Raw genomic sequence first — 19,413 nt, 5'->3', positions numbered from 1 at the left:
AGCACCTATGCTTTTAGGCAGAAGGAAGAGAAGCTACTGGAATAGGTCTATAGGTTTGGTGGGTGGTAAAAATGAAGAGGGAAAAACACCCAGAATCCAAATTACTTTGATCAAGAAGGGGCAATTTAATGAACAAGACAATAGACAACATTTAACATAGTTTTTGTAAAAGAACACTCTTATTTATTTTAAGCAGTTGTGTCGAACACATTTTGGCTCCGGGCAAGGGAGAGAGAAAGAAAGAGAAAGCAAGAGAGAAAGAAAGTCAAGTCAAGTCATTTTTATTTGTATAGCCCTTAATCACAAATAGTCTCAAAGGGCTTCACAAGTTATTACATATAAGAAGTTTAGGTTATTCGTATGCTATAGAGTAGAAGTGAGTTTTAAGCTTAGATTTAAACATTTCCACCGAGGTTGCAGATCGAATCTCAGGGGGAAGAGCATTCCACAACACCGGTGCCGGGATGGAGAACGCTCTCGAACCAGCGGAACACTTCTTGGCTCTTGGGATCACCAGGAGACCGGCGCTCTCGGAACGAAGGATTCGGGCCGGGACATAGGGGGAGATCAGATCTGAAAGATATGAGGGGGAAAGTCCATGTATGATTTTGTATAGTAATAGGAGAACCTTAAAATCGCATCTTAGGCTAACAGGGAGCCAATGCAGGTTAGCCAAAATTGGGGTGATGTGATCATACTTTTTTGTCCTAGTTAAAAGCCTCGCTGCAGCATTTTGTACCAGCTAAAGTCTCTTGAGTCTGGTCATTGGAAGACCGGAAAGTAGTGCATTACAGTAATCGAGACGGGAGGTAAAAAACGCGTGAATTATGATTTCCGCATCCGACTGAGAGAGTATAGGACGAATTTTAGCAATGTTACGGAGATGGAAGAAAGCGGTTCTAGTAATTTTCTTCACATGTGTTTGAAAGGACAGATCGGGGTCAAAAATGACACCTAAATTTTTAAGTGAGTCGCTCTGTGAGATGTGGCAATTGTCGATGTTCACAGCGGTTTTAGAGAATAAGTCACGGGACTTAGATGGACCAATAACTAACATTTCAGTCTTTTCAGAGTTAAGACGCAGGAAATTGAGTGACATCCACTCTTTTATCTCAGTGAGGCAGGCCTCCAAATTTCCACAGTTTAGTGTGGCAGATTCCTCCATCGGGAGATAGAGTTGAGTGTCATCTGCGTAGCAATGGAAACTGATATTATACTTGCGAATAATATCACCTAGTGGAAGCATAGAAATGCTGAAGAGAAGGGGGCCAAGCACTGAACCCTGCGGAATACCACAGGTAACACTAAATGGCTCAGATGTCAATTCGCCATATCTAACGCAGAGAGAGAGAGAGAGAGAGAGAGAGAGCGAGAGAGAGAGAGAGAGAGAGAGAGAGAGAGAGAGAGAGAGAGAGAGAGAGAGAGAGAGAGAGAGAGAATGGGGGAGGGAGGAGAGAGGATAATGTACACATTTCCTATATGGAAAATCTGCCTTATTCTCTTTTTCTGGGGATGTTTTTTTTCATCTACTGTCATATAAGGAAGTTTGGGCACCACTGATCATTCTTACCATTTTCCTTTCTAAATAATTGGTTGCACTGTATTATAATATAACCATTTTGGTTTTGCATGTTCCTATCTGAAGCCTTTACCCTGGTCCCATTTTTGATCCAAGGTCTGAATACTCGCCACATAGAGAATTGAAGCCAAGTGGCTGAATGATTAAGAAAAAAAAACATTACGTGCTAAAGTTTGTGGAATTGGCTTGTGACCTCCATTTTGGGATTTAACATTTGAATGTATGGCGTGACTCACGAGTTTTTGTACGCTAGCTAGTTAGAATAAAGGTCATACAGTTGCGAAGCTCGAGGTTAAAATTGGACTTTAGCCGTTTCATCGTCTATATAATTACAGTGTTCTGCCGAAACGTCCTACCTTGTGGAGACGTTCTTCCGTAGGCTAATCCGAATTTTCTTTTCTTTCTTACAAGTAAAACTAAAGAGAATGAACCTTCATTGCTAACAGAACTTTTACTCATGACACAAAACGAGGGTTGGCGCCGTAGTCAACAAACGCCATGCTAATAAAAAGCTTCCCCAAAAAAACACGGCAGGATTAAAAACTACGTCAGAAAACAAGATTTTGAAGCAAATAAGACTGATTGAAATAAGAATATTATAAGTACTCCCCCTAGGAAATCACAATCAGCGCACTAGGCATTGGTAAGAAGTCTCCCCAAGGTCCCACGTTTCTGCAGAATAACAGTACTGCATGACTTTAATAGCTGGTTAGCTGTATCATAGCTCTTATATGTGTAAATATGCAATCAAACCAGGGGGTTTTAACTCATTTAGCAGGGGCCACAGGCTGAAAAAAAACATCTCGCGAGGGCTAAACTAGCAGATTTAAGAAAAAGAGAGAAAGAAAAACAGAGAGAAAGAAAAAGAGGGAACGGGAGAGAGATACAGAGCGAGAGAGAGATAGGAAGAAGGAAAGAAAGGGTGAGAGAAAAAAGTAAGGATGAGACAGAGAGAGAGGAAAAGAGTGAAAAGGGATGAGAAAGAGGGAAGAGTAGGAGAGACGGAGAAAGAGGAAGAGAGGGTGAAAATGAGAGAGAGAGGGACAGAGAGAGAAAGGAGAGGGGGAGAGAGAACAGAAATCCAGAAAGACAGAGAAAATGAAATAGAGAGAGGGATATAGAGAGAGAGAGAGAGAGAGAGAGAGAGAGAGAGAGAGGGAGAGAGGAAGAGAGAAATTAAGGGCGGGTGAAAAAAAGTAAGGAAGAGAGGAAGAAAAAGCAAGAGAGAGAGAGAGAGAGAGAGAGAGAGAGGGGAGTCAAGTCAAGTCAAGTCATTTTTATTTGTATAGCCCTTAATCAAGAGTGGCCTGGCCTAGCTTTGCCGACATCCAATGGATATATTTAGTGACATCCAGTGGACATGTTTAAAACTGCAGCCCTTTTTTTTACTTCTCAAGCCGGATTCAAACTGTTGGCAGGCCTGGTCCGGCCCGTGGGCTGCACGATTGACATCCCTGATTAAAGATGTCAGATGAGAAATAAGTCTAAGTAAACTTTGTCAACCAACCCTATTTTGTACTTAAAAATGTACCTCTGCACCAACATTTCGAACAAAATAAACCCGTTTTAACAATTAACACATTTAAGATTGTTTTTAAAATATAAAATTGTATTAAGTGGGCAGCACGGCGGCGCAGTGGTTAGCGCTTGTGCAGCACAGTTCATGTCTCGGGAACCTGTCGTGGGTTCAAATCCAGCTCCAGACTTCCTGTGCGGAGTTTGTATGTTCTCCCCGTGCTTGCGTGGGTTTCCTCCGGGCACTCCGGTTTCCTCCCACATTCCAAAAACATGCATTTCAGGTGAATTGGCCGGTCCAAATTGTCCCTAGGTGTGACTGAGCGAGTGAGTTGTCTGTCCCCGTGTGCCCTGCGATTGGCTGGCAACCAGTTGAGGGTGTCCCCTGCCCACTGCCCGGAGATGGCTGGGATGGGCTCCAGCCCCCCCGCGACCCTAATGAGGATAAGCGGTATGGCTAATGAGATGAGATGAGATGAGAAAATTGTATTAAAAGATCCGATCATGGCCGGTGTTGTGCCCTTTTCCGACTCCTATGCAAATTCCTCCCCCCCTCCGATTTTAAATGAAAAAAAACAACAACAATTTGTTTACACCGCGACCAGGGTTTTATTCACAATAAAAAAGACATTACATACGGATATTATAGTAAATCAAATAAATATTATTTGTGTACAATTAGTTGTGATTGCGGAAATCATAGCGTACAGAGACGTTGGTGACTTTTCCATCCGCGTTAACAAACGCATTTTGTAAAATACGATCGCGCTTTATTGTTTAAATAAACGCGTTATGTAGACTAGGATCTCCCAATTATTATAATTAGCTCGCTTTATTTTGTTTTAAAGCGTTTTATATAGAATACGATCGCTTTTGTCGGAAGCGTACATTGACGTTGGTGACATTTTCATCCGCGTTAAAAAACGCAATTTGTAGAATAAAATCACGCTTTATTGTTTAAATAAACGCGTTATATAGACTAGGATCTCCCAATTGTTATAATTAGCTCGCTTTATTGTTTTAATAAGCGTTTTATATAGAATACGATCAGGGGGGGAGGAATTTGCATAGGAGTCGGAAAAGGGCACAACACCGGGAATGTATGTCAAATTTCCACTAGATGTCCCTGTTCCCATGAGGCGAGATTTAGAACTGAGCAAGTCTCGCGTGATTTTAATTGAGCCTTCGAAATACTGGACTGAACTCCGCCACGCCTGTTCGAACTACGAATTGTTTAAACAATATTACAGTACCCACACTTCCAAAACCACAAATATATTATAACATTTAATATCCCGTCTTCTTTTAAGTAAAGAAAATATAAAAGCGTGACTTGAGCGCCCTGCGAAGGAATCTTTGAATAACGCGAGCCTCTGGTGGCAGGAAGTGGTCATTATATGAATGGTTCCGCCTCTGGCAGACATATTGCTGAACTTAGTGAAGCAATTTTTTCAACATAAGCATAAAGATAGAGGCTTAAAGTTGATTTTTAACGTTTCTAAAACACAACGGCGTGCGCTTAAATCACATGGAAAACACAATGGGTAAGTTGCGCCTTAGCACCGGTTTACTGTTTACGTACGCCGGGCTTTATGCTAAGTCGCCGTCGGTTCTGACTGTGTAAATGTCGTTCTAAGCGTCTTAGCTTCATCAAGTCGCTTTTTAAGAGTGAAATAGTTTTACATTTTCCCTTAAAAGTGAACTTAGACTCATAAATGTGTTTGTTTATCAGTTGTTTGACAAAGCGCAATGGCTCTCGCGTACATCCGATCAGCCGGTGTTATGCTAGCACTGTCGACTGAAGTAAATCGGCCAAATGGTCCCACTAGATATTATTTAGCAAATATTTGATCTTATTTTTGTTATGTCTCATTTGACGTGTTTTGAATAGTGAAGTTAGTGACAGGATTGACGAATTGATACCTTTTACGTGAGATTTGTCAACCTGTTAGACTTCAACCAACGTGTTCATGTGTCATCAACAGGGTTCGTACGGGTGCTTGAAATCCTTAAAAAAGGTTACATTTTACCGTTGTGTGCGCAAGGTTCGACAAGTGGTTGATATTTAGGTGGGGTGATTGTGAAGGCTTGGAATTGCTGCCATGTTTCTTGACAAGTCTACTTCAGAAGTCGGCTTTATTGTCAATTATGCAGCAAAATAGAGAATTGAATTTGCGTTTCTCTCAGCCCTTAGCGTCTAGAAAATATAAAACACAAAACACCTTGGTAGGACACACTACACTAAGACACACATGTAGATAGTACGACCGATAAAAAGTGCACACATCAGTCATGAGCAGGATGCCGACTCTGCTCTCTGGTGGCTTTGCTTTGCCATTGCATTTTTTTCCTCCCGTTTAACTGCAGCTGGTATTAGTTTGTATGACATTGTCCTATGATTCGTCCATGCCTGCAGCTTTCCTCCAAAAGGCCAGGTGCATGCTACACCTAAACAAGGCACTATGAAATGTGTGTCACTGCAAGGATTGTGTAACAAATATGGGCATTTATTATAAGCCATGCAAAAACATTAGGTTGTGTTCCCCTGTCGTAAATTGGAAAAGGGGGAACTTTATGCAACTGAAAATGTAAGCTACATGTTACTATCATTTTTACCCAACATGCATATGGGGAACGATTTGTCTCCACAAACAAATATATTTGCGATTCACTCATGATCCGAAACTCATGTCTTGATAAATGCACACACAAGATTAGAAATCACATGTATAATTCACATATACATTTGTGGATTTGCAAAGCACATGATTCACACCAGATTTTATCTTTAAATGGTACTGGAAAAATTAGATAATGGGCTCTGACAGTCCTTAAAAAGTGCTTGAATTTGGCCAAGAAAAAGGTTTACGAAACCTGGAGAGGTCGAAATGGTTCGTGGAACCTACAAAGGTATTTATCAGGGCCTCTGCATTTTAGCAGCGATAATATTAGTCGAGAACTCAGACATGACAAGTCACAGAAAGGGGTTCCTCAAGTTAATTACGTAACTTGTATCATCTAGTGGAGAAGCGGTTGAGTATTCATCTCCCGTGGACAACCTGGAGTTCATCACACAACGTGAGAAGCGCTCACATAATGGAAGCTACTTGTAGTATACTATACGTCGCTCGCTTCTATAGAAGAATGTTCTTTAGTTGTAGGAAATCATGTATTGACTAATAAAACAAAATTTGTCAGATTTTTTATGGCCTACATTTTTATTTTGATTAAAATTTTCGATTATGCTATGCTCCATAAACAGATAGGTCAACCTTTGTATCATTTTAACTGCTTGTTTTGCGTAGGTGGCGATTTATGCAGACTCTGCGATTTTGACCCTGCAGACTTTTGTTGGGTTTTCATGTTTGACTGCGCATTTTTAGACCGGGTTGTCCACTTACAGCCAACTAGCTTTCTAACGGCTTTCTTCTGTAGCAGGCCTGTTTAAAAGCACTTTCATCACGATGCACTGTTATTTCAGATTTATGAACTTTGTCATCCAGCCCAAAGTGAATTTGTTCTATCTTGGGGCTGCACTTTTACAGAGCCGTCAGCCAGTCCGGCTAAGGATAACACACCGCGGATGAACCTTTACAAGAACAAAGCAATGAACCCCGATGAGATGAGGCGTAGGAGAGAAGAGGAGGGCATCCAGCTTAGAAAGCAAAAACGAGAGCAACAGGTATCTCCAAAACATCACTTTTTCAAATTTTCACATATAAAATACACCTTTCTGTCTGTGAAGTATTGAGCATTTTCTCCATTTTCTTCCAAGCTTTGCAAGCGAAGGAATGTGGATGTTCTCACTGAGGAGGAATCCATGTTGGAGAGCCCTCTAGTGGACTCGCAGCTCAGTTTACCAGTCACAGTGAGTGTTCGTTTCATCAGGCTTAATTACTTGGTATTGGTCATCTGCGTTTCAAATTTGGAAATTCCAAAGGGCTACGTCATTTGTAACTGGTGGATCAGGACCCAAGAGTGGCTTGTGGCCTTTTGCCTGGGCGATATAATTCTAAAAAGAATAAACGGAGGGTCCATTACACTCCTTAACAGTAAATGGTGATAGTACCCTGCTTGATTTCTTCCTGTTTAGTCCATACTGTGTTTGAGAGTGACCACATCTTTTTTTTTTTGTGTGATTTTTTTTTTTTTTAATAGGTTTTACTTCCTTTTTCTGCCTATAATCAGGGGGAGATAAAGTGGAAAAGAGTAACAACATCAATTGAGTCCAAGAAGGCAATTATAGCGAAATACGAAAAAGGCGTAAAGGGGTCTGCCATTGAAGCGCTGCCGGAAGGGACAGTAAATATTTTAAACCAAATGTTGTGTTAGGGTCTCCTGTGACTCATTTTACGGGTATAAAATGTAATAACTGATGTCTCAGGGGCCATAAAACCCAATTATGGTTATGGGTGCATCGAATGTTTGTTAGGATGTTGTTAACTCTATTGAGCAACACAGCTTTCTTTTTGATGGTCCAAATTAGGTTACAACATGGGTTCATATTGACCCACTAACAACGGATTGTGGTGACAATTGGTAACACAACATGAGGGTTAAAAAATTTATATTCTCTTTTTACCAGTATATTGATCATAATTCCCTACATAATTATTGTTGTTTAGATACACACCTTATTAATATTTTGAATTTATTTTACTGTGTTACTGTTTGAAAGCTGGGGGTGTCTTCTATGTGATGTACGCTTTCAATATATGAGAGTGTCTATACAGACGCTGCCGACTTACGACCGAGATCCAAGGAAAAACTCAAAACCTCAGCGTGAGGAAAAAAAGAAACCTTGAGAAGGGACCTCACAAGTGGTAATCCCCTTCCAGGATGACCAGGGTGGAATAGATTTGGCATTGAGTTACAGTACACAAACAATAGTAACCATCAATAAAAGCGAACACTAGGTAACATTACACCAACCATATTGAATAGATGCACGAGATATTGAACAATAAAAATGTCAAAAGTTTTTGGCGCGCTGGAGATACAGTATAAAATGTTTACACACCAACTAGGAAGAGGAAGTCAGATTTCTTCTTCGGGGTGGATGCTGGGTGACCTCTCACAGCGCCACATGCCGGTAGCGGCAGATAGAAGCACTAAAGTTATGTCCTGTAATTGATAAAAGGTCTAACTTACAGCAATGTCGGGATATTTTTCGACATCCCGAAAAAATGTTCATATCTACCGTTATTCCTCACTCGAATGGTTGTAAGTACGGGAGTGTCTGTATTCGGCACTTAAATTAATATTGATTTTATTGATCTTTTTGTTTTGATTTAAAAAAACAACTATGAAAAAAATGCTTCTATCTTCGCTTTAAACTGTACAATCCTTTAATTGGATACTTTTGAGAAGTGGATTTTTTTTCTTGGTGGGATCTGAAGTTAGACCAGTTGAGAGCTACTTACAAAAAGCAGTGACGAGTTGTGTAAAAGGTTCTTGTGGTATTTTGCTGCAGGAAGGAGTCATCACCAGTGACATGGTTGAGATGCTGTTCTCCGAGGACCCAGAACTTCAGCTCTCCACAACTCAAAAGTTTAGGAAACTTCTTTCTAAAGGTAGCGTGTCACTTTCCTGAAGTTTCAAGACGGAAACCAACGGGTCATTTTCGACCATTTTCCCTTTGTTCATTTTAGAGCCCAACCCGCATATAGATGAGGTTATAAACACGCCTGGAGTCGTGGTGAGGTTTGTGGAATTTCTGAACATGAGTAGCAACTGCACACTACAGGTCAGTGTGGACAAACAGAAACTGGTGACTGGTAAGATTGAGGATTATTGCGTTACAATCACGATCGCGTGTTTGCAGTTTGAAGCCGCTTGGGCTCTCACTAACATCGCATCGGGCACGTCCATGCACACCAAAACCGTGATTGAAGCTGGAGCTGTGCCCATCTTTATTGAGCTTCTTAATTCAGACTTTGAGGATGTGCAGGAGCAGGTAACGACAGTTTGTTTGGGTGTTCTAGTTACACCCCAATGACGATATGTTTTGTTTTGTATGTGTATTTCAGGCGGTCTGGGCTTTAGGGAATATTGCAGGCGACAGTGCCCTGTGCAGAGACTACGTGTTGAGCTGCAACATCCTTCCACCATTGTTATTGTAAATTTGCGACCTCATCTTCGTATGAAATCGCCAAGTAAATGAATTTGCCTTTGATATGTTTGTCATTGGTTATAGGCTCCTTGCAAAATCCACTCGACTGACCATGACCAGGAATGCTGTGTGGGCCTTGTCTAACCTCTGCCGAGGAAAAAACCCTCCGCCTTCTTTCGAAAAGGTTTGCATCCTTATTTAAAATAAAATATTGATTGATCAAACGAGATATTAACAAAAAAAAATACGTGACTTATTTCAGGGTTTGTACAGGTGCTTAAAATCCTTAAAAGTGCTTGAATTTTGTGTAATGGCTTGAAATTGTTGCCATGTTTCTCCACTAATCTGCCTAAAAATGACTGTGACACTAATCTCTGATGGCTCGCTTTGCTATTGCATATATTTCCTCGTAATTAAACGCAGCTGGCATTAGTTAGTATGACATTGTCCGACGAAGCGTCATCGCCCCCTGCGGGTTGCATCAAGATGACGGGTTCATGTTACGGCTAAACAGGGCACTGTGAAATGTGCATTAGTGCAAGGATTAGGTGTTTCCCAGTGTTAAATTGTAATGGGAAGAATTTCCTGCAAGTGAAAAACCAAGCTCATATCTTTACCCAACACCTATATCCGTCGGGAGTTGTCGATAATAAAACAAATATATTTGCTATTTACTCAAGATCTAAAAATCACATCTTGATAAATGCACACGTAGGATACAAATTCTCAGATGTGTTTGTGAAGAATTTGAAAAATTGGCTTTGAAAGTCCTGAAAAGGTGCTTAAATTTGGGCATGAAAACGGTGTACGAACCCTGTTATTTGCAACGGCTTGTCGTCAGTTCTTATTATTCTTATGTACTATGCGTTTGAAGGTGTCGCCGTGTCTGCCAGTGCTCTCCAGACTTCTATTTAGTAGTGATCCAGACATTCTGGGTGATGCCTGCTGGGCTCTGTCCTACCTCTCGGACGGCCCCAACGAGAAAATCCAAGCCGTCATCGACTCCGGAGTCTGCAGGCGCCTCATCGAACTGCTCATGTAAGCCCCCCATCACCGCATCGCAGTTAGCGCTATTCCCGGCCTGTCGTTTGAAGTACACCTTGCCCGCAGGCACACGGACAACAAGGTAGCCTCTCCAGCTCTGAGAGCTGTCGGGAACATCGTGACAGGAGATGACATCCAGACGCAGGTGGGTGTTGGAGTTTGTTATCGGAAGTTAGGGGAATGGTCTTTTGTTATGTGCAGTGCCTTGCAAAAGTATTGGAACCTCAAGAACTTTTTGACATTATGCCATACATCAGGCTTAGATTAAAAAAAAAACGTCATCTTTTCTAAGAATCGACGACATGTAAGACAAAATCATGAAATGGAACTGTAATGAATTAACGAGGCGTACAATTACATTTTAGTCTGAGGATTTATTACTTATAATCCACTTCAGTGTCATACTGGGATCTGAATAGGCATTACGGTGCTTCTTTAAGTATTGGCAGCTACAATTGCCGGTGAGGTACATTGACATTACCGTGCTAAACTCAATTATAAATATATACACACAATATACATTATATACAAAGATATGACATCCTCCTTTAGTTTTTTTTTTACACACTGTACTTTTTCTTCATTTTTACACAATAATCTTTTTTTCCACATTTTTTAAATTCATGAAGGTTTCCACACGGAACGTAATATGCATTAGTCATGATTAGGTGCAGACGAGTATCTGTTCATGAAACCTAAGTTCACTGTCCTGTCATTCAGTCAATATCCATAACTGATAGGTGGTCTACTCTGTCTGAGCTAGTGTAATAATGTTGTTCAGAATGCTCACCAGTTGTGTGTGGGTGGTCTCCAACTAGTGTGTGCTCTGGTGAACCTGCTAATTTTTCATTTTTATATCTTACATTCGTGTCACAGTCTTGTGTCTCTGAGTCCACGTCCGACTGAATGTATTCAACATTTCATATTGTGCTAGCAAATGAAAAATTGAAAGTAGGTGTTGCAAAAATATTGCCTCCCTTTGAGTTAATACTTTGTGCAACCTACTTTTGCTGCAATCACAGCCACACATCTTTGAGTATGTCGCTGGAGGTTTTGCACGTCTTAAACAAACATTTTTGCCCATTCTTCCTTACGAAACAGCTCAAGTTCATTAAGGTTTGATGGTGATGTGCAGTGTTACTCTTACACCAAATGTAACGCTTCACATCAAGCCCAAAAATTTCAATTTTGGTCTTATCCGACCAGCGCACCTTGTTCCACGTGTTAATTGTGTCTCCCATGTGTTTTTTTTATGGTATTCTTTGAGAAAGTATTTTCTCATTTTCACTCTTCCATACAGAAAAGATTTATGCTGTGTTAGACTTATAGTTGTTTTGTGCACAGATTGTCCCACCTCAGCTGTGTATTCCTGCAGTTTATCAAATGTGATCGTGGGCTTCTTGGTTGCCTCTTTGATTAGTTTTCTCATTGTTTGGGCCAAATGTTTAGAGAGACTGCCAGGTCTTACCAGGTTTGATGTATTTTTTATGCTCTCTCCATTTTGCTCATACAGTGTTCAGGGAGATGTGTATATATATCAAAATGTTCTTGTATTCCATTCCTGCTTTGAGCTTTTCAACAACTTCATCCTGGACTTGCCTGGTGTGTTTTTTTTGTCTTCCTAATGCTGTCTGTTCTCCTCTGAGCCCATTACAGAGCAGGTGCATTTTAACTGAGACTTAATCACACACAGTAGCACAATTTCTTTTTTAGTCATTTAGGTTGACAATTTATCACTCAGAAGTCTTTGGGAAACTTCTGGAGTCAGTTGGCTGAACAGTGGCCTTTATCTTTGCAACACCTACCTTTTCAGTTTTTGTTATAAACGTTGAAGTAATTTGGTTCCACTTCACAAATGTGTCTCACATGTGGTTGATTGTTATTATGAGTTAGTTTTTAATATTTTAGCTTTAAGTTTGAAGTCTAAAATGTGGCTATGACAAAATTCTCGAGGGGTGTCAATGATGTTGGGCAATAGTTTCTCTGAGCAATGTAAACGTGTATGGGATGGCCATTGAGGAGTTTTCTTTAAACGCTCAGGTTGTGTTGAACTGCTCCGCGCTCCCCTGTCTGCTGCACCTTCTAAGCAGTGCCAAAGAGGCCATTCGCAAAGAAGCATGCTGGACCATCTCCAACATCACGGCTGGAAACAGAGCACAGATACAAGTGGGGCATGGCCACGAAGCTTGTTGCCACTCATTTGTTCTTACCTGACTTTTGATATTCTGTCATTTTTTCAATACAGACAGTTGTGGATGCGAACATATTTCCAGTCCTGATTGAAATTCTACAAAAAGCCGAGTTCAGGACCAGGAAAGAAGCCGCGTGGGCCATCTCTAATGCCACCTCTGGAGGAACGCCAGAACAAATCAGGCAATGAAGCCCGTCTGATACACACAAAAGCCTTAACAGTGATTTATAAGCTTTTATACCAGAGGCTGACTTCATTTTGTTTGGCAGCCTATTCTTTGAGTGTGTGCTTTGTAGGAGGTACATCTAACTTCACTATGTTTAGTTTTGAATTGTTGGCTTTGACGAAAGTGTTCAGTATTGCAGATCTCAGAGCCCTGATGAGTTCATAATTGATGACCCAAACCTTACATTAATTCATGCAAAGTAGCAAAATTTGGTGTTAAGCCTAAATGAACACACAGCGTTCATACGGGTGCTTGAAATCCTTAAAATTGCTTAGATTCTAATGTTGTGTGTTCAAGGATTGAAAACTGCTTAAATTTTGGGTGAAGTCTTGAAAAGATGTTGATTGATCAACCGGGATATTAAAGAAATCATTCACTTATTTCAGGGTTTATACAGATGGTTTTCATCTCATCTCATTAGCCGTACCGCTTATCCTCAATAGGGTCGCGGGGGGGCTGGAGCCCATCCCAGCCATCTCCGGGCAGTGGGCAGGGGACACCCTGAACTGGTTGCCAGCCAATCGCAGGGCACACAGGGACAGACAACTAATTCGCTCATTCACACCTATGGACAATTTGGACCGGCCAATTCACCTGAAATTCATGTTTTTGGAACGTGGGAGGAAACCGTAGTGCCCGGAGGAAACCCACGCAAGCACGGGGAGAACATACAAACTCCGCACAGGAAGTCTGGAGCTGGATTTGAACCCACGACAGGTTCCCATGACATGAACTGTGCCGCACAAGCGCTAACCACTGGTGGTTTTAATACCTGAAAATGCTTGAATTTTAATGTGTTTTCAAGGATTACAAATTTCTTGAATTTTGGGTGTTTGTTATGGCTTGAAATTGTTGACTTGTTTCTCAACCAGTCTGCTTAAAAATGATGCTTTCAGCTCTCTGGCGGCTTCACTTTGCCATTGAATTTCTTCTAACTCCGTGATAAAATAACTGGTATATATTTGTACAGAGTTGTCCTTTGAAGCGCCATCGCCCCCAACAGGACTGTTAATGCTACACCTAATGAAATGGTGCAAGGATTAAGTACGAGTTATGGATATTTATTATGAACCTTGCAAAAAATGATGGCAGCGTTTCCCAGTAGTAAATTGTATTGGGAAGAATTTCCTGCCACTGAAAATGTAAGCTACATATTACTGTCGTTTTATCCAACACATATATGGGGAAAGATTTGTCTCAAAAACAAATATATGTCTTGATAAATGCACACGCAAGATTAAAAATGGCATATGTGAGTCAGATATATTTGTGGCTCTGCAAAAAACATTATTCACCAGACTTTTCTTTCAATCGTAGTGGAAAAGTTTGAAAACTGAGTTTCGAGGTCCTTTAAAAGTGCTTAAATTGGCCATGGAGAGGGTGTATAAACACCACAGACGGAAGATTCTCCCAATAATCAATCCTAGTGAAGATGGAAGCATGGATACGCTCATTTAGTGATAGTTTTCCATATTGAAAATAAATAGTTCCCTCTTTTGTTTCAAATCTACTTTCCTTATCGTCGCGTTATTTTGGGAGTTTCATTCCCCGGCAGCCTTCGTTAACCTCACATTGGTTGTCTGCACTTCAGATATCTGGTAAACCTGGGCTGCATCAAACCACTGTGCGACCTGCTGACTGTGATGGACTCACAAATAGTCCAGGTGGCGCTCAACGGCCTGGAGAACATCTTGCGCTTGGGCGAGCAGGAATCCAAGCAGGAGAACCACGGCACGGGAATCAATCCGTATTGCAGTCTCATCGAAGAAGCTTACGGTATTTTTAAGACATTTCGATTAATGCTGTATTTATTAGTGTAGGATAATTTCCATTCAAAATCGGCAAACAATTTTGTTTCACTTTTTATCTTCTCGAACTTTGCAGTCGGATGCGACGGGAATCAAACCTGGGTCGCGGTGGTGAGCGCGCCAAAGCCTTTGGACTTACAGTGAAATGGATAACTTTCAAATCCTCATAATCACACTAAATTTTTTCACTGAACCAGAGACGAGTGCTTACGTCATTGGGCATTTCATAGGTTATTATCTATTTTTTCCATTTTAAGCATTGCAAATGTTGTTGAATACCACAAATTTAAATATTTTATTGACACTATAAACTATAATGTAAAATGTATTCTTTACTTATTTATTATCCTTCAAAGTCCCATTTCTCATCAGATACAACCAAAGAGTTGTTTCCCTCTTCCTGTGTTCTTGTGTTGAATATCTTTCGGCACAATTTTCTCTTTTCTTCATTCTCTAACTTTTGTCTCTGGTACCATGAATAAAAAGTGAGACAATGAAATTAACCCTAATGGCTTTTTATATGTCGTCTATATCCCTGGTTGACCGGTGGTTAAGATTTGGCGCTCTCGCTGCTGGGACCTGGGTTCGATTCCATTTGCATCCATTGCGGTCAGCGATATTTTACGATGGATCAATCATTGCGCAAATACGGTAGAACTCCGTGTATTACGGGCATCCAAACTCGGGAGTTCTTCCTTAGGTAAAAAAAAAAGTGAAGTAGACACGAATGAATAGGTGATTATTTGATTTTTACACTTATCTGTCTTGTATGCTTTCTAATATAAGGTGATATGCAGTAAAATAATTTTATTTATTTATTTATTATATTGTAATCTTTAATTATTTTAACAATATTTTTACTTGGTACTTAATAGATACAGTCCTCATACAGGGGCTTGAAATTCTTGAAAATGTTTGAATTTTAAAGGTTTGTAAATGCTTGAAATTGTCGCCATGTTTCTCGATAGTCTGACCCGAGAGATCACACGTTAAATGAAGAAAAATAAATGAGGCCTGCTAAAAATGAACGCTGACACACCTGCTCGGGTGGCTTCGCTTTGCCATCGCGTTTCTGTCAGGGATAGACATTATTAAGACTATTTAGTGGCTATATTTGCACAGATAAAATACATGTATATAGTTTAATTCTACATGATGGTGGAAGACAAAAACTTCAAAACCGAGAGAGACAGTGTTTATTAACTTATGTGTGTGTGTGTGTGTGTATGAGAAACATTGTTTTTTTATTTAGTAATATAAAAACAAGCTAATTACCTTGAGACAGAAATTTAAGAGATTTACATTGAAAACCTGACAATTTCTTCTTCCCTCGTGATTTACGGCAGCTGGGTTTAGTTTGTATGGCATCGTCCTATGAAGTGTCGTTGCCCCCTCCAGGTCACGCCCAAAAGGACAGATGCATGCTAAACCTGGAACAATGACATATTTATTATTGCAAAGATTGTGTATGAATTAAACCATGCAAAAAACGAAGTTAGTATTTCCCAGTGGTAAATTGTAATGGGGAAGAACTTCCTGTAACTAACTGTAAGCTACACATTACTGTCTTTTCTACCCAACACCTATATGGGGAGAGATTAGTCCAAGACATATTTACACGCGTGTATTGTTCAGATCCAAAAATATATATGTTTATATCATATGTCTTTAGTAACGCACACACAAGATTTGTAAATCGCAGACCTATTCGTGGCTCCGCAAAGTACAAGATTCACCCCGGATTTCCTCTTTTAATCGTACTGGAGAATTGAGGAAAAATGTCATTAAAGTCCTTTAAAAGTGCTTGAATTTGGCCATGGAAAAGGTGTATGAATCCTGTAGGTTCATCTTTCACAAAAATTCGAATTACCGTTCGTTTTTTTTTTGCGTGTCAATTCATTCTACACGACTACTTTTCAGGCCTGAACAAGATCGAGTTTCTCCAGAGTCACGAGAACCAGGAGATCTACCAGAAGGCCTTTGACCTGATCGAGCACTACTTCGGCGTGGAGGACGAGGACAGCAGTCTGGCCCCGCAAGTGGACCAAGACAACCAGCAGTTCCTCTTCCCCCAGCAGGAGGCGCCCATGGAGGGCTTCCAACTCTAAGGCTAAGGTTCATACTAGTCGTCATTTGACTGGGGGAGGAGGGCAAAGGAGGAGGGGGGGTTGTCAGTTTTCTTGATGTCATACCTTCTCTGTCGTGGTACCGCGAGTCAAACCTGGCTTTGGGGGTCTCTCCATCGGCAATCGTGATTATTTGGAGACTTTGGAATTTTCATTCCCGTTTTTAGGAAAGCCGACCGTCGCAGTCAAACAAATGTACTTTCCCGGTAGAGTTTGCATTGTGCCCCCCCCTAATCACCGAGGTTTTTTTTTTGGTAGAGAGCACTTCTAAGAGAGGTTGAGGGGAAGGGATTGATTTCATCCACTCTTGTGCACTGGAGGAGGGATTTCCATTTATATCACGAACAATCGGACGCTTACGACTTGTTTTTTTCATATTGCTTTGTTTCAAACTTTTTTTTTTTTTATTGATGGGCACGTGGACAAAAACTTCAGAAGGCTTCGGGTGAATTCACAAAGTGTTAAATATATATATTGGGTTGTTGTGGGTGGTTTGCTTGGCGTTCAAAATGTCCCAAAGCTTGCTGCGTTATTAATGCGATTGAACTTGGATCCGAATGCGTTCTAACATTGAAAATCGGCGGCGCGGCGGCTGAGATTCAAGCAAATCTGTACAGTTAGATGAAGGGATATTTAGAGTGGGGGGGAGAATTTCCAGCGCCGCTTCACATCTGCGTGTGGCCGCCCAGGTTTTGTACGAGGCCCCACCGTCATCGTATAGTTGGGCCGTCGCTCACTCGATGGCGCTCGCGGGTGTCATGGAGACTGATTTGTGCGGTTGTCGTGTTAGCCCCGAGGAACCAGATCTGACTCGGCTATTCAAAGTGAAGTTTCACTGTTGTTGTTTTTTTTTATTAGTTTGTTTGCACGCACACACTTGCATACAACACCTGCAGACAGAACACCGGCTACTTGGGAGCTTTCTGTCGGATTTTCGAAACGATCGGATGATTCGTACGTGACGTCTGTATGAGAACGTGCACGGCAAATTTCAATCACATGGCAAGGGTCGCGTCACTTCTTCTGTAGCCGTTGCTCGTAGCCAGCGTGACTTTAGGATGGTTGAAACATGATGCGTCATTGTTTAAGTTTGGATTGTGTGATATTTGGACTGAGCGGCACTGTGTGAAAAAAAGAGCTCCTTTTGACTCTGTCCTAAATCGGAATCCCGGAGCTTCCGAGCTCTTCGGACTGACGAAGGCGACTCCGACGCGAGCGCTCGTTCTCTGTCCGTTTACACTCGTACGACTCGACCGCGGACTCTTGAGACGCTTACTTTTTAGCGTGCGCTTTTAAATGAAACGAACATAAAAACCCGTACGACAGAACTTCAATCCCCGAAACCTCGCCCCCTAAAAGCGGGTCGCAGACCCACCCCCGTCTGCGGCGATCAAAGCACATCGAAAATCGAGCTCATGTCCTCTACCCGACCGATTCGAGTAGCGGGAGTCGGCGAGAGTCTCCGATCTTCCGGCGACGACGGCAATTTGTGCTCGGTATTGTCAGAAGAAGAAGAAAAAAGCAGGAAAATATATTTCTATGACGCAAAACTGCACTCCTATTCACAAAAGTGCCAATCCAACCAACGGAGACTGGATATTCTCTTTGACCTCTAGGTTATTATCCTTCTGTACATTATAAATCTTTTCTTTTACTTGAATGTGCACGGACGCTGTGCAAAAAAACAACAAAAATATCGCTGCTCTATTTTTTTTTTTTAACATTTTGCCATTGTAAAGAAAAACATCAAGGCGATTTCCCCTTCCCTTTACGTCATGCATTTAACTTCTCTCCCCCATCCTTATATATTATTTCTCAAGCTCCAGAAAAAAAACCCTTTTTTTGTTTAGTGGAGAGTTTCAGGTACCGAACTTATACCAAGTTTTCCCGCGTGACGGAAAGCTTCGTTTTCCATTTCAAGTCCTGTTTTCTTCCGCAATCGCAATCGCAATAAAAGCCCCAAAATCCGCCCCTCCGAAGCCAAGCGATATCTTCTCGTGTGGGATTTTTCCTTTTTCTACGTGGGGAAAAATCCTACATCGAGATTTAGTGAGTTCCGTTCAAACGCGGGCAGGGAACTTTGAAACTCAACACACATCATATGGTCTTGATATAAAATAAATAAAAAGACACCCCCCGCACCCACTCCTATGCGATTCTAACCGATTCTATGTATTTTTTGATACATGGGCAGGGATTCTCACGCAATCATACTCACTTCTGAGAAGTGGTCGGAAAAAAAATCCTCATTTTGTGTTGGCGGTAGGAAAAACGTGCACAAATCAGGCGTCGGGGAGTATCCGAGATCATTTTGTGTTCCTGAGCGGGATATTCAAAGATATATTTTTGGGATGGTTGCATTTGGAGTTAAAAGTCAATGAAAAGCTGCCTACTCTCCGGGAAGTCACTTTCGAGGCGGCATCGCAAAGAATCGGACTCTTTTTGTCTTCCGTATCGAAAGTCCTACCGCGCGCTTCAAATGTTTACAATGTTTGTCGACAACTTCTCATGTATACGCTCTTCGTCTCGCCCGTGCCGGTCCTTTCCATTTCTTTTCGTTGTATTTATTTCCTCTTCTCCCCCCCTCCGACTCTTTTCTGTCGGATACCCCGTAAACTGTGACTTGACTCGACGAAACCGACGGTATGAATGAGCGGTGAGAAACACTTTCGACCCGACATGACACGCAAACATGTACATGGAACAAAAACATAGGGGAATATTCAAAACAAATGGTATGACCTTAAGATATTTAGTGAAAATGCTGTGCTGAAACAAATAAAGATGTTGAAAATTGGATCTGTTCTTTATG

The 19,413-nt window shown here is 41.2% G+C and overlaps 1 protein-coding gene across 2 annotated transcripts; it reads left to right on the top strand.

Annotated features, from left to right (window-relative positions):
* The first annotated feature begins 4,304 nt into the window (after positions 1 to 4,304).
* Positions 4,305 to 18,538, top strand: LOC148371079 (importin subunit alpha-7). Of its 2 annotated transcripts, none has more exons than XM_088328970.1 (14): positions 4,305 to 4,638; positions 6,640 to 6,776; positions 6,870 to 6,962; positions 8,568 to 8,667; positions 8,746 to 8,840; positions 8,919 to 9,050; positions 9,124 to 9,212; positions 9,291 to 9,390; positions 10,081 to 10,244; positions 10,317 to 10,395; positions 12,291 to 12,416; positions 12,496 to 12,623; positions 14,259 to 14,443; positions 14,552 to 14,891. In XM_088328970.1, exons 1-14 carry the CDS (start codon positions 4,623 to 4,625, stop codon positions 14,617 to 14,619), a joined length of 1,512 nt encoding a protein of 503 aa, XP_088185096.1. In that variant the 5' UTR covers positions 4,305 to 4,622; the 3' UTR covers positions 14,620 to 14,891. The 2 variants fall into 2 exon arrangements, with proteins under 2 accessions (XP_088185096.1, XP_088185095.1); XM_088328969.1 differs by lacking the exon at positions 14,552 to 14,891 and adding an exon at positions 16,396 to 18,538 and having other exon boundaries at positions 4,308 to 4,638.
* Positions 18,539 to 19,413: the final 875 nt, after the last annotated feature.

The sequence above is a fragment of the Urocampus carinirostris genome, chromosome 2, assembly GCF_059441175.1.
Source record: "Urocampus carinirostris isolate Australia breed hairy pipefish chromosome 2, RoL_Ucar_1.0, whole genome shotgun sequence".
Lineage (NCBI taxonomy): Eukaryota > Metazoa > Chordata > Actinopteri > Syngnathiformes > Syngnathidae > Urocampus > Urocampus carinirostris.
Note: the sequence above shows the minus strand (reverse complement) of the source record. Positions and strands in the feature narration are given on the sequence as shown.

Excerpts from the sequence above, each read along its gene's own strand:
- LOC148371079 (XM_088328969.1), top strand. Across the intron at positions 9,391-10,080 it reads CTCCGCCTTCTTTCGAAAAG|GTGTCGCCGTGTCTGCCAGT; the intron begins GTTTGCATCCTT and ends ATGCGTTTGAAG. Across the intron at positions 12,417-12,495 it reads GAAACAGAGCACAGATACAA|ACAGTTGTGGATGCGAACAT; the intron begins GTGGGGCATGGC and ends TTTTCAATACAG.